Source organism: Cajanus cajan, chromosome 5 (assembly GCF_000230855.2).
Source record: "Cajanus cajan strain Asha chromosome 5, NIPB_CcT2T_4, whole genome shotgun sequence".
Taxonomy (NCBI): domain Eukaryota; kingdom Viridiplantae; phylum Streptophyta; class Magnoliopsida; order Fabales; family Fabaceae; genus Cajanus; species Cajanus cajan.
Genome location: NC_138521.1, coordinates 55,901,146 through 55,917,028, shown reverse-complemented (window position 1 = coordinate 55,917,028; position 15,883 = coordinate 55,901,146). Strand labels below are relative to the sequence as shown.

Sequence of the window (15,883 nt, the reverse complement as noted above, 5' to 3'; positions counted from 1 at the left end):
ATTATTATAATTAAAAAATAAATATATAAATTTTAATTAAAAAATTATAAAATATTAAAAATAATTTAATTTAAATATTTACTTTAAATTTAATGATAGATAAAAATTAAAAATTTAATAAATAAATATATGATATATACTTTTACCCTTAAATTAAAAATGAGTATAATATTATTTATTATAAATAATAATAATTACAATAAAATTATATTAATAAGTATAATTTTTAAAAAAATAATAAATAATGATAAGAATAAAAACAAATATTAAAAAAATAATAAGAATCATAATAAATAATAATGATACTAATTATAATAAATAATATTAATATTAATAAAAATAAAAAATATTATTATTTTAATTTTATAAACAGGTATTATTTTTTTTATATTTTCACTTTTTGATATTAATATTTAAATAATAGGATTTTTTTAATATAAAAAAATTATATAATATAAATAAACAAACTTTAATATATATAAAAGTGAAAAAATAAAAATATTAATATTTAATTTATATATATAAATTAAATATTAAATATTAAATATATATATATATATATTAAATATTTAAAATATATATAAATTAAATATTAAATATTAAATATATATATATATATATATTAAATATTTAAAATATATATAAATTAAATATTAATATTAAATAATTATATTAATTTAAAATATTATATATTAAATATTAATATTTTGTATATATATATACGATTATGTTATATGTATAACATATAACATAACCGATTATGTTATATGTATAACATATAACATAATCGATTATGTTATACATATAGCATAATCGATTATGCTGTGTATATATACACAGCATAATCGATTATGCTGTGTATATACACAACATATATATATACAGCATAATCGATATATATACAGCATAATCGATTATGCTGTATATATATACAGCATAATCGATTATGCTATATATATACAAAGCATAATCGTGTATATATATACAGCATAATCGATTATGCTTCGTTCTTCTGCTGCATGGTACATGCATGGGAGGGGTATTTTTAGATTTTCACAAATCCTACGTGTCTTTCACCTCCTTTCTTTCCTTTTGTGCGAGGAGAGCAACAGTGTTTTCCCTCTCCTTTCTTCGCCTTTCTTTCGTTCCAAATCAGGAAAAACAAATAGATACTTTCCACGCCTTTCTTTGCTCGTATACAGTACTCTCCAGGAAACAAACACTACCTAAAAGTCGCATGATGAGTATATACTATACCCTGTGCCTGTCTCTGTCTGTGTCCTATTTACTGGCATCATGTGTGGGGACAACGTGCCTGGCAGTTCTGTCTCTGCAAATGTGCATGCACTCATGCAGTACCATATTCAGTCATGTGCGTGTGAATACATTTGCCTACTTTTCAAAACTCTAATTATAATTCTTATTAAATTTTTAATAATTATATTTAAACTAAATTATATTTTTAATTTTTTATCTTAATTTTTGAATTATTTTCATAATTTTAATTTTACAACATAATTTTAAATAAATTCTTAGTTGATTCAAGACATAAACTTTATAATATTAAATTTACTTATAAAAAAATTATGAAATATAATTGATATTTGAATTCAAAACAAATATAAATATAATAAAAATTATATGGAAAAATACATCTTATAAATAACTAGAAAAAGATATGATATTATATTTTTTTTGAAATTTTATATTTTTACCATATTTATAACACATTTGATTTGAACTTCAATTGTATTTAATAATTTTTATATAAATGAATCTTATAAATTTCAAATCTTAAGTCAGTTAAAAAAGATATAAAAGAACTAAATTGATGTAAATTTAGGAGATAAATGACTAAAATGAATATTTTAAAATATAAAAGATTAAAATAAATATAAAAAATAAGATAGAAGACTAAAAGTATAATTTAGTCTTATATTTACATAATAATTTTTTAAATATAAAAAATAAAATTACAAATATAAATTATTAGGTTATTTTTAAATATTAAAAAGTAAAAAATATACATAATTTTTTATGAAACTATTTAATCACTAATTAATTTTAATATTATATATATATATGTGATTATATTTTTTTTCTTATAAACAAATATTAATTATTAGTTATTATATTAGTGAGAATTTAAACTAACACCTTCCTTATCACTCTAGTCTTATGTCTCTTTCTCAAATCATCAAATCAACTTTAAAATGTGTTTAGAGGTTGTTAAAATACCCATTTTTAATCTTAAAATTTATGCAAATTATTTCGATTTTTTACCAATAAACTAACTTGGTAGAGTTATTAAAAATACATATAATATATATATATATATATATATATATATATAAAGTTTACCCTTTAAAATGGATTAAATTCGATAAGTTGAGCAGCATTAATGTAACTTAAAAAAAAACATGATGTCAGCACTGCAACATTTTAAGGTGTCGTGCAGTACATGCAAGTGTTTTCCTTTTTTGGATCATGGAGAAATTTTTAAAACTTGATTTTAGTTGTGGTAACAACTATCTTACGCTTAAATCAACAACTGTTAGAAAAAAAAATACATATCTATATAAGGTTAACACAAATAATTTATGAATATTATATATATATATATATATATATATATATATATATATATATGTGTATATAAGGAGAGATCTAATTATTTTAAGAGTAAGTCTATCTAAACTTATTTCACTCAATAACTCATATGTTATATCAAATTTTAATAATCTAACTATTGAAGTAAAAGTTCTTAATGAATATATTAAGTTTTCAATTTAAAAAAAAATTAAAACTATTTGATACTTTATTTTATTAATTCAAATTAATGAATAATTATAATGACATTTTATATGTTGATTTAAATTAAATAAATGGAGTACTAAATAGTTTTAATTTTTTTAAAAAAATTTGTAGACTTAATCTATGCATTAAGAACTCTTAATTCAATGATTGAATTGTTAAAATTTGATGTAATATGTGAGTTGAGTGGAGTAAGTGGATCCCTACACACAGTAATAAAAAAATTGTAAAGGGTAATCCTAGGTTGTTGGTCAATAAAACACTACAAAAAATATAAAGAAGTAGCTTCTTACTACACTAGCATTCAGCATGCCCCTCAAACTGCCAACTCCACACACCTATCTCTACCCTACTCTCATATAAACATGATCATCGCAGTTCAACTACAAGGAAACATGTCAGGGTAAGTTAGTGTACGAAAGGATAATCATACAACAAGTACAAGAGAAAAGATAATTATATTATTGAAACATTACATGTAAACGCCTCATCAAAGCACCTCATAGTCTATAGCATGTTAATACAACAAACACATCTACATGGCATTCAACACCTTACAAAGACAAACAACAGTTCATTCATACATCAATAATAATGTCATTCAACAATTGAAATCCTACAGCATATGAACAACACCAAAAGTTATCACATCATATGCAAATCATCTCAATTACATGCGTCGTCACGCATTCACCTACAAATATCTCCTACAACAACGTGAGCAATCTAAGTGGCTTGATTTTATCGAACCAACCAATATTTTTAAACTTCTTAGATTAACAACCAATTGGGATACTAATCCCTATAACATGATTTCCCAAATGTCACAACTTAAACTAGGAAAGTTTAGTACTACTGTTAGGTATAACATATCTTAGGTATGGGTCTACTATGACATTTACATGTATTAACCAAGTCACTTATGAATTCAGCCCGCTAACTATCATCGCAATACCACGCACCTCTCCAGTAATCAATTAAGGATTTTAGCCCTCAACTTCATACCTTACTTGAACATTAATTAAGGTCCTAGAAGAGATTCAACACCCCACTCTAAGAGATAAAGCCTAGTCAATGAAGGTTCTACAACAATTGGACTCATCAAGAACCACACCAATATCCACACTATGCGATATCCAACTTTCGAAAACACCCTCTCCTCTAATTCTAAGTCATGCCTAACTGCTTAAAAGAACTCTTAGCATCATACCTTGATAGTTTTGATAGTTAAATCATTTTTACATATTATCCTAGATTGATATATATAGAACCAACAACACTTATCAACATGCAACATACGATAAATTCACCTAACCTACCCATGTTCACCTTTCAACCAAACAAACAACAAGTTTTTCTAAGTCAATATACTTTGGCATTATGCACATTGCGCCTAATGTCATTCAGACAAGGAGACCTCTGTCTCAACCACACCTGATGCCATTTAACATGTGTTCGGCATAGATGAGGTAGAAAACCCCTGGCCCTCATGCCTGGCATGGAAAAATCCACACTTGACCCTAGTTCAAGTTGAGAGCCTTAGGTTGATTCACACATGGGGTCACTCCATTGACGCCAAACGTCAATCTAGGTAGAGACGGCTCTCTCCTCACATTTGACACCACCAATCCTATGCCTGAAGTGAGTAAGATAAATGACCTTTATTTTGAGCCACATCCAACACCCTAAAAAGGTGTTTGACGCAACGATGAGTTTTGCACTTAGTAGACCACAAATATTCTCTCCTTTCACATAAAAATCTGGAAAACCAACATGCAACATATCCAACAATATATAAACATTACTATCAACTCATATCCAGCAAGAAATTCAACATGCGTCCATTAAATAACTCACATTTTACAAATCTTCATCAAGGTACCAAACACTTATGAACTAAAATCCAAACCTCAAATCAACAATACACATCCATCAAGGCATGCAATTCAAACAAAAATTTGACTACAACTCATCATGAATAACACAACATCAACAAAGATCAAGTCCTAGCTTCCTTTACCTCAAAATGGAAGTGAATGGGGAAGAAGGAAGAAGAGAAAGTTGATCTCCGAGCAACTCCACACACACCACTACTCCGATCCTCAGCTTAATTGATCTTGATCACTACTTAGCTACTTATAAAAGCATAAAAGCTCTAGCAAAGGAATTAGAGGTTCATTATGAAAATCAAAAGGAAAATGTCATCTTCGGTCCTAAAGCATCTCTCACTACTTTATCTCTCTCTCTCTAAGAGGTTCATCGAGAAATGAGTTTATAAAGCTCAAATCTTAAAAGAAACATTATATACCTTTTCCTTAAGGTTAACTAGACTTCTGAGCAGAGAAATTCTTAGAACCACCTAAACTCACGATAATTTCTAAAAATTCTTAGAGTTTCTCAACATCACACTTTAAAACACCATAATACATAATTACTTATAAAAACAATAATTAACAAAACAAACCACATTGTTATAGTTTTTATAAAATTAAAAGATTAATTTTAAACTTTATAAAGTTCAAAATTTGATGATGGTATGAATCAATTTGATGGTCTAAACTAACCCAATTTTTTTCAATTAGATTGGTTGAGATCCATTGAATCACCAGATTGATTTAAATTTGTGTTCACCATATTTTAGTATTGTAAATTATACCTTGATTTAAGTTTTATAAATGTATATTGACTCGTAATTCCTTATCTCCAAATGGACACATTTTGCTTGTATAATTTGTCACCACATTATTTGCCATCAATAAAATTGAAGCTTTAAATGGTTGACTATGGTTCAATATTTATTATGGTTGATTTTCAACATTTTCTTTTTTGCCTAAAATCAACCATAATTGATTATTGTTCGCTCCTAATATCATAAAATATACCTTGATTTAAGTTTTATATTTCTTTTTGCTATATGATTTAATTGTACATAATATTAACATTGATATAACATTAAAAAATTAGATTGACTCTTCATCCAACTAAAAATTAGGTCAACAAAGGTTTATTATGTAACGATCCGGTAGGTCAATATATACATTTTACAGCTCAATAACTAAGCATAAAAAATAAATAATTAATTCAGGTATACTAGGATTATCATGCAACAGTATCTGAATATTCATGTAAAAGATATATGTATAGGATGTAAAAATACATAAAACAATTCCTACAAAGATGACTTGAAAACATAAAGCTCTTTATGAAATTATAATAAAATCTTGTATATATATACAAATATACCTCTAGTATAAATATTTAAAACATAATGCTAAAACCAAATGTTAAATTTTATAGGACTAATATCAAACATTAAATTTTTTATAGGAATGAAAGAAAAAAAAAAAAAAAAAAAACTTGTCACGTGTTGTCAATTTATGTGATAGTTTTGGTAATCTATACAATTAGTTACGACGATACCAATCTTCGTTTAGATCATTATACTTTTTACTAACCATCCACTCACATATACTAATTAAATATTTAATAAAAATATACAAATATAAAATATATTTATTAAAAAATTGTTTTATATAAAAAAATAAAAATTAAGTATCTAGTTTTTAAACAATTAAAAATATTTTATAGAATGTCTTTATCTGATATTTAGGCATGGCAACGGGGCGGGACGGGGTGGGTTTTACGTTCCCCGCCCTCGCTCCTGCAAATTTAAACCGCCCCCACCCCCGCCCCCAGTACCCGCTGGGGTAAAATCTAGGTCCCCATCCCCGCTCCCGGTTGGGTTCGGGTTTCCCCGCCCCGCCCCTGCCCCTGCTCATTTTTTTATATTTTTAAATAAATATGAATAATTTTAAAAAAAATAAAATATACATTTTTATATATAAATATTTCTAATTTTGGTTTATATATATATATTTATATATATATAAATACTTTTTAATTATATTATTAAGCGGGGCGGGGCGGGAGCGGATATGGGGGCGGGGGCAGGGTGGGTATTAACATCCCCGTCTCCGCCCCTGCCCCCGATTTTATCAATCGGGGAAAACCCGAACCCGAACCCGAACCCGAACCCGATAAACACGGGTTTTTGTCGTCCAAATCGGGGTGAGTTCGGGCGGGTACCCACGAGAGGGGGTTAGATTGCCATGCCTACTGATATTTGTAGGATCTTATTAACAAGTGGGTAATACATGTAAGTAATAAAACTTGATTATAAAATTATATAATACTAATATTTAATTTATTTTAAATCTGATACATATGATTATTAAAATAATATTGTATAATTTACTAATTAAATTTCATAATTTTATTTTATTTTAAATAATTAATATTTAGGTCTGACTTTTAAAACAAACGTGATAATTAAAGAGGTAAAATATTAGGACAATAAAGAAACAGAGTAGGTATTTTTTGATATTGTATAATTTACTAAATAATATTTTAATTTTATTTTATTAAATAATTAATATATAGGACTAACTGTTAAAATAAACGTGATAATGAAATAGATAAAGTATTAGGACAATAATGACACAGAAGAGGTATTTTTTGACATTGCTTCCTCAGTATGACTAGTCTACTCGTCCCTACTAGAAGAAAAATAAACAGATGAAATGGTTGGTGATTTTTATTTTATTTTGATATGGTAAGACATATTGTTTAAATTTAAATATATCATGTTAAATATATTCACACACAATAAATTATTCCCATTGAATGTTAATGGTATTTTACTATTTTCATAGATATTTTATTTATGGTTTTCATATTTATTACCTTTAACTAAAATATTTAGTAAAAAATATTTTTTAATAATATTTTAATGAAACTAATTAACAAATTAGTAAATAGCTTTTAGAATCTAATAATTATATACCGTGTAAAAAACTTTTTATATTATTTCAAATACTTGTCGTACTTCTCTTCTATTAAAAAGGGTGAAAACTAACTTCAACTGTCTACCTTCATTCACTTTTTCCCAACTTCCCACTTCCATCTTTACTAGTCTACCATATTATCAGCCGTCAGTGAAGAAAAAAGTATTTTTCCTAAATGATATATTTACATTACATCCAATCAATACACAACACCAAAGTTATAAACAAGAGAGTCTGTTGTGACGCAAATCAATTTGTTTGGGATATGTATATCTAACCATATAATTAAATACATAACTCCTATAGTGTAGCCTTTTAGCATAACAACTTTTTACTAATGCATCTTAATAATTTATATATTAACGATAAGTATCTCTATATATTTATTTAAATAAAAAATTAAGATAAGTTATCAATTATTATAAAAATAAAAATAAAAATGATCTAATTAAAATATATATACAAAAGATGAAAATAATCTTTGTTAATAATAGTAGAGAAAAAATCATTTCATGTCTTTGTTAAATAAATAATAACAAAATAAATATAAATGAATGATTATTATTGATTGAGTGGATAATTACTTTTTATATGTCTATTTTGCTTTTAAGAGATAGCTAGTAAGAGAATGTTAAAATATAATATAGAGTTATATACATTTTAACACTATAAGAAATGTTATATGTAATAACATATTAAAAAGTGTAATTACAGGTAATATATATATATATATATATATATATATATATATATAATTTCACAATTTTAGTATTAATTTTGAATATAATTTAAAAATATTTTATGTGTTATTATAATTTATAATTATAGTTTTTAATAATATATTAACATATATTATATTTATTATATGAATAAAAGTAATTTTTAGTAATATGTATTATATTAATATATAATAATTTTTTTGTAGTATAATAAAATAGAGACAAAAGGAAGATATGTTCATTTATATATCGTTATAAATTAGGAGAAAAGACACCTTATTCTTCTCTATTTTAATATATATATATATATATATATATATATATATATGAAATTAAAATATAATATAATAGTTGATTATTTAAAGAAAGTGAAAAGTTTACGGTGAGTAGAAAATGAGAAAAAAAAATTAAACAAAAAAGTAATGAAAAAAGTAGTTATAGGAATAAAATAATTAAAAAAATTATGTACATACCTTTATTTTTACTAATGTATAAAGCTCACTCCGTACTTCCATGAATTATTTTTATAAAAATAATAAATAATAAAATTATATAATAATAAGTGGTTATTAAAAATATAAGTGTTTATAAAATAAAATTTTCAAAAAAGAAAAAATTGTAATTTGTAAAAGGATAATTATAAAGATAAAATTGTTTAAAAATATAGATACCAAATTAGACAATTTTCTTTATTAATAATATTAATTAAATAAATAATATATATATATATATATAATTAGATATAAAGTTAAAAAAAAATTATGATGATGTTATTAATACGAAATATTTTTCAACTTTGTTAGTGAGTAATTTATATTAAGGAACTTGACAGGTTAAGTTTAGTTTCCTCTTCCAACCCAATTTTTCATATACAAGATTTATCAATACCTTGTTTAAGGATTTTTTTGTCTCAAAGGAGGAGAGAGAAAGGAAAGAGAGAGAAGGAGTTAAAAATTTTATTTCATTGAAAAGAGGAAAAGGAAGGTAACACTTTTTTTATTTGGTTCACATAGAGAGGAGAGAGATTTTAAAAACCAATTTATTTGTGTATCTTTATAACTTTAAAAACATATATAAGAATATATTGGATATTGTACTAAATTATTTTTAAAACCTCTCTATTCTCCCGCAAATTCTCCTAATATATGAGGGACTAAAATTAGATGAGTGATTTTGTTCCTTTTATTCCTTTCTCTTTAAAATAAAACTAAACAAAAAATATTTATAAAAACTTTTCTCTTCTATTTCTCTCTAATGGAACACTATATAAAATATATGAATTTTATACGACTCAAATTAATGACTTATTCATAATTAAATTTTTTTATTACAAAATTGATTATCTATCTAATATTTAAAATTGTGTCATAATAATACATTAATCTCTAAAATTAAAAAAATTAAATAAGTTTGATAAAATTTCATAATATCCTATAAGTTTGGTCATTATAATTTTAATAATAGATAATTTTTTTTTTATATATTTTATTACCTTTTTTAATTAAAAATTATTCAGTAAAAAGTATTCCTATTAATATTTTTAGAGTACTAGAGTACTCTCTAACATATTAATAAATATTTTTTTTATGTTAATAATTATTTTGTTTTATTTCATGAACTAATCATAAAATTTGATATTATATATATATATATAAATAATAGTTTTTGTTATTTTAATATTTATTTATTTATAGGTTTCTTAACTATTCCCCTGGAAAACCCTGTTTGAACAATAAAACATTGAATAAACCATTCTTAAATTGTTGATAAGCCAAAATGAAAGGTACGACATTAATTGTGTGAGAATGAAATATTGGTTGAACATGTGTATATAACTCCGTCAACAACGGAGACCTCGGGAGTTGCGATGAGGAATGGCAAGACCAAGTAAATAAAGGGAAAAGCGAAGGTGAGATACAGAAACGAAAGCAAAATACGAAATCAGCGTTAGTTGTGAAGCTAACTACGTCTACTCACTCTGCTTTCATAAGTGCTCGCTTCCTCCTTCTATATATATATAAATATTTGCACGTAAGTTTCTTCTCTAAACTCACCCCTCACTTCGAACTCTCTCTCTCTCTCTCTCTCGAGCGCCTCTTAGATCTTTCTGACCGCTATCTGATATGGCCATCAATGTGGGGATTCTCGCTATCGACATCTACTTCCCTCCCACCTGTATTCAGCAGGTCACCAATCTCTCTCTCATTCCACTTTCCTTCTTAATTTCTATTTTCTTCTTTGCAAAATCCCATCATCTACACCACACTCGCCACAACTCTGTTTCTTTTTGCTAATTAATGTCGATTCAAGAAATAAAATCAAAAAACGAGAAAACTGACACAGCCGTTGAGTGTTTTCGGTTTTGCACTATGTTGTTGTTTGATTGAAGATCGGGTCAATAACGTTATAAGTGTTTCAACTTGTTTAGTTGCCAAAATTATAAGAGTCGTTTGTCAGGTTACAAGGGCTTGAAAAATTTGTGATGCGCTTTTCTGACAAGATTAAATTAAATCACTATTGAAAGCCAGGATTTCCGGTTTTCATATACTGTGTTCTGTGACACGCATAACTACATAACCATGTTTTTCTTTGGGAAAATCATGAGATAGATCCCCCTTAAAATGCATACAAATTATGGCTTGTACGGTTCCTCCATTTACCGATGGGAGAACGGAAGAGAAAGAAAAACACAACTCAGTGTTATGGCTTATGCGATTCGGAGTTATTGTTTTATTATCTTACTCATGTAGGTTGAAGTTAGCTTTTCTCTTTTTTTGCCTTTTAAATTAATTTTTTCATTATCTTCACTTATGCAGGAAGTACTGGAGGCTCATGATGGTGCCAGTAAAGGGAAATATACTATTGGACTTGGTCAGGATTGCATGGCCTTTTGCACAGAATTAGAAGATGTCATCTCGATGAGGTTTATACTTTGGATTTGATAATCTTTATAGTTATATTCAGGCAATACACAATAATAGATATTAGATGATACTGTGTTTGGACTTGCCATCGTAGAGCCAGAAATTTAGTTCGAGGAATACAGAAAAAACATATATAACATTTATCAACAAGTCCCTTTCTTCCCCTCCCCCCCTCTTTTTTTTTTTTTTTTTTTTTTGCTGCGAGTAAATGTCATATGATAGTAAAAACTATAACATGTGCATCAAAATTTCCAATAAATCCAAAGGGTTATGTAGAAGTTCAATTCATATTTTCATATTATGGTGGCCATCAACTGAATATATATATATATATATATATATATATATATATATATATAGGATTACATAAAAAAATATATATATTCAAAGTTGGGAAGCCATGGCATACTCATGTGAATTAGTGTTCTGGTAAAAACCACCCACGATAAAGGTTCAGCTCCTACCAAATGTTTTCAGGAATGTAACGTCTGAACCCATCTTTATTCCATCATAAACCATTTATAGAAGATGAATCTATTGTATTATACGAAGCAAATATTTCAATGTCATAGTATTATTTTAATCTTATGCAGTCTGATATTCTTGATGTATTTTTTAGGTTACTGCTTGTATAACACTAGACATACCCACCAAAGCCAACTTGATATATTGTTTCTTTTGTGTGAAGTGTTAAACAGGACTTTGATCTTGAGAACTAACCCTAGCATTTTCAGTTTGACAGTAGTTTCTTCCCTTCTTGAGAAGTATGGGATAGATCCTAAACAAATTGGTCGTCTGGAAGTAGGCAGTGAGACTGTGATTGACAAAAGCAAATCCATCAAGACTTTCCTCATGCAGATCTTTGAGGTATCCTTTTAGTGTCAAACTACATGGATAGATGATTCTCTTTTTCGAAGTAAACTGACTTTCTTTGCCTTGTGATGGTAGTTTAAAAACTCAACTGATATAAATATGTACCTATATGTGTAACGATTAAACCATAGATTCAAGTATTTAATGTTGGGCATATCAAATGTTAGGCATATCAAATGGGGAGCACAACTGAGTGGTTGATAACTATCTGGGCTCTTTCCATCTTTGATTCCATACCCAGATCAGATACTAGTCTTCTTCACTAGAATGTCGTTAAGTAATGTTCCACAGTCTGGAATATAATAAGTATTGTTAATAACCAGAATGGTTTGGTTCTGTTAATAACTTTGTTGATCAAATTATATATTTCTGTAGCTTTTGAATACAATATTCATTTCTTGTCTGAAACAAGCAGAAATATGGGAATACTGATATCGAGGGCGTTGATTCAACCAATGCATGCTATGGAGGAACTGCTGCTTTATTCAATTGTGTTAATTGGGTGGAGAGCAACTCATGGGATGGACGCTATGGACTTGTTGTCTGCACTGACAGTGCTGTAAGATCATTTCCATATTTAGTAACAGTGAACATGTTTTGCCTTCCCTTTTTAAATGTGCAATTCTAAGAACAACCACAAGTTACGAACTCGGATAAATATCCTAGATTTTGTTGTACATTGAGGTTAGTCTCAACTCAAGCATGTGTCATTGACGGGTTCCTTACTCAGGTCTATGCTGAAGGACCTGCTCGGCCAACTGGTGGAGCTGCCGCGGTTGCCATGCTAATTGGTCCTAATGCTCCCATTGCTTTTGAAAGCAAATTGAGGGGAAGTCATATGGCTCATGCCTATGATTTTTACAAGCCTAATCTTGCCAGTGAATATCCAGTAAGTTGTTCAGTCCCTTTGCATTTTTGTGTCAGAAGTTTTGACTTTAGGATCTTATGTTTTAAATGCTAACTTCCATTATCCCCGGACCCCCACTAGTATGTAAGCAATCATTGCAATTTTGTTTCCTCACTAATATGTAAGCAATCATTGCAATTTTGTTTCGATTCAAGAAAGGCTGTGAGGAATAGCATGACTGCTTCCATTCCTTACTTTTGAGTTTTGACTTATAATTCGCAAGAGCATATTAATTACAATAAGTTGACTTAATTTATGTTTTATAGGTTGTTGATGGGAAACTTTCTCAAACTTGTTACCTTATGGCCCTTGATTCTTGCTATAATCACTTAAGTCACAAGTAAGCTTGTACTGTTAATATAATTTTTTCTGAAATTTGGTTATAAATTTAAACCAAGCACCTTATCATTTTGCTTTTTTCAGATATGAGAAACTAGAGGGAAAACAATTTTCTATTTCTGATGCTGAATACTTTGTATTTCACTCTCCATATAACAAGGTAATTTATAGTATGTTAGATAGACGATCATATTGCATTGGAAATTTACATTGGCCTTGAAGCTACTATACAATATGTTCCAGAAAACAGGCGATGATGGCTGTCACTTCGCATCCAGACATGCACTCAGGCTTTAAGAATCTCATTTAATATCTTAACCCCCTTCCCCCTTTGACAGTTAAAGAATGCTTTGTATAATATCTTTCATGATTGTATGATTGTATCTACCTTAATTGAAATCTGCATGTGATTTTTTTGTTTGTTTATATATCTCTTTAATACTTCGAGTTATTGCAGCTTGTACAGAAAAGTTTCGCTCGTTTGGTGTTCAATGACTTCATGAAAAATCCGAGGTTCTTTTTATTTTCCGTCATCTGGAAACCTTTTCAATTTTAATTTTTTCATGTATTGGTGTTAAAATGTCGATTATGATTACAGTTCTGTGGATGAGGTTGCCAAAGAAAAGCTGGAACCTTTTGTAACATTATCCGGTGATGAGAGCTATCAAAGTCGGGATCTAGAAAAGGTAAGAGCGCAGAGCTCGTTTAGTTTACAAAGTATAAACAATATTCTTCAGTTTCTTTTAGACACTCATCTGATTTCCATTTTTCCTTCGGGTTTGAGAGCAAAGATGTGATTTCCCATTTATGCAACCAATAAAAAATTTGTCATTTTAAAACTTTTGCTAACAGTATGCCGTATTCTTGATTCACAGGCATCCCAGCAAGTTGCAAAGCCTCAATACGATGCAAAGGTGCAACCAACCACTTTGGTACCAAAACAAGTTGGCAATATGTACACTGCATCTCTTTATGCAGCCTTTATTTCGCTTATTCACAACAAACATAGCACATTGGTGAATGTTCTAAACACTACCTTAGTCAAATATAAGCTTCTTTCTCACAAAGGTTCATGCTTTCTGATATAGATTTACATTTTACAATTTTCAGGATGGTAAGAGGGTAATATTGTTCTCGTATGGAAGTGGCTTAACCTCCACAATGTTCTCTTTGCAATTACGTGAAGGTCAACATCCATTTAGCTTGTCAAACATTGTTGAAGTGATGGATGTTGCTGGAAAATTGAAGTCAAGGCATGAGGTATTTATCTTTAAGAGTCTTTCAAAAATAAGTATTCCACAAGTGCTGTCAGATTTAAGACTTACTTTGAATGTAGCTGCATGCTCCAGCAGTACATTAATGCACCATTTTTTGGCCATAAAGAAAACATGATTTTTTTATTTATAAATATTTGATTGACTAGTTTCTAAGCTGGTAGAGGTACACAATTTTTGGAATTTTTTTTTTTTCCTTCTTCCTTTTAGTTGTGTACCTCAAGAAATTTTAATGACTTGAAATATTTACCACTTTTTTTTACATCAGAAATATTTACCACTTTAAACGCCCTAGATCTTGGCTTGAGGGTTAAAAATTATAAAAATAATTACATGTAAGCAACTGAAGTCGACCGGACTTTCTTTTTGACCATATTGTTTTAATGCTCAACAAAATGCTGAAAACAGAATCCTTTTGTGGGTTATAAAATTTATTTGGCTTTTGATGAATGCAATTTTTTATGCAGTTTCCTCCAGAGAAATTTGTCGAAATCATGAAGCTAATGGAACATAGGTATGGTGGCAAGGAGTTTGTAACAAGCAAGGACACTAGCCTTCTATCTCCAGGCACATTCTATCTCACTGAAGTTGATTCCATGTATAGGAGATTCTATTCAAAGAAAACTAGTGAAAACGGTGTGACTCCTGCAAAAAATGGTTTCACTGCCAATGGTCACTGATGTTTACTTAAAGAATGTGTAGCACCTAGAAGCCAGAAAGTCAACTGTGCTTAGAATTTAGAAGTCTGTTCTTGTTTGCAGTAGTTTCTTCTTAAGGGAAAACAAATGAACAATTATGAATCCTTAGAAGCCAGGGTTGTTCGTTTAGATATTTAACGATGTAGTAACTGTTCAAGTCTCAATGATTCCACCAATTTTATTATTATTTTTTTTCTAGCAACTATGCTTTTGAATGTGTCGCACCGTGGGACTCGAGCAGATGGACCGTGGACATTTTGGAACACAATGCTCACCTCATTCATATCAAGATAAATGAAGGTGATAACCTGTGGTTTTGCACTTTTGTTTATGCAAGCCCACACCCGCAAGGCCGTATTCCACTTTGGCGGGATATATCTCGGCTGGTGAGTCTGGTGGATGGAGCTTGGCTAGTGATGGGTGACTTTAATGCAGTACTACAACCCCATGAAAGAGAGGGAAGTATTAGCCAAACCCTCTTTAGAGGGGAC

General features: G+C 28.4%; 1 protein-coding gene across 1 annotated transcript; it reads left to right on the top strand.

The window, feature by feature from the left end:
- The first annotated feature begins 10,375 nt into the window (after positions 1-10,375).
- LOC109809140 (hydroxymethylglutaryl-CoA synthase) lies at positions 10,376-15,579 on the top strand. The gene is made up of 12 exons (XM_020372374.3): positions 10,376-10,563; positions 11,194-11,300; positions 12,036-12,168; positions 12,590-12,733; positions 12,905-13,063; positions 13,348-13,421; positions 13,505-13,580; positions 13,878-13,933; positions 14,019-14,106; positions 14,296-14,436; positions 14,531-14,680; positions 15,162-15,579. The coding sequence occupies exons 1-12, from the start codon at positions 10,501-10,503 to the stop codon at positions 15,372-15,374; spliced, it is 1,404 nt and encodes a 467-aa protein (XP_020227963.1). The 5' UTR covers positions 10,376-10,500; the 3' UTR covers positions 15,375-15,579.
- The last annotated feature ends 304 nt before the right edge of the window (positions 15,580-15,883 follow it).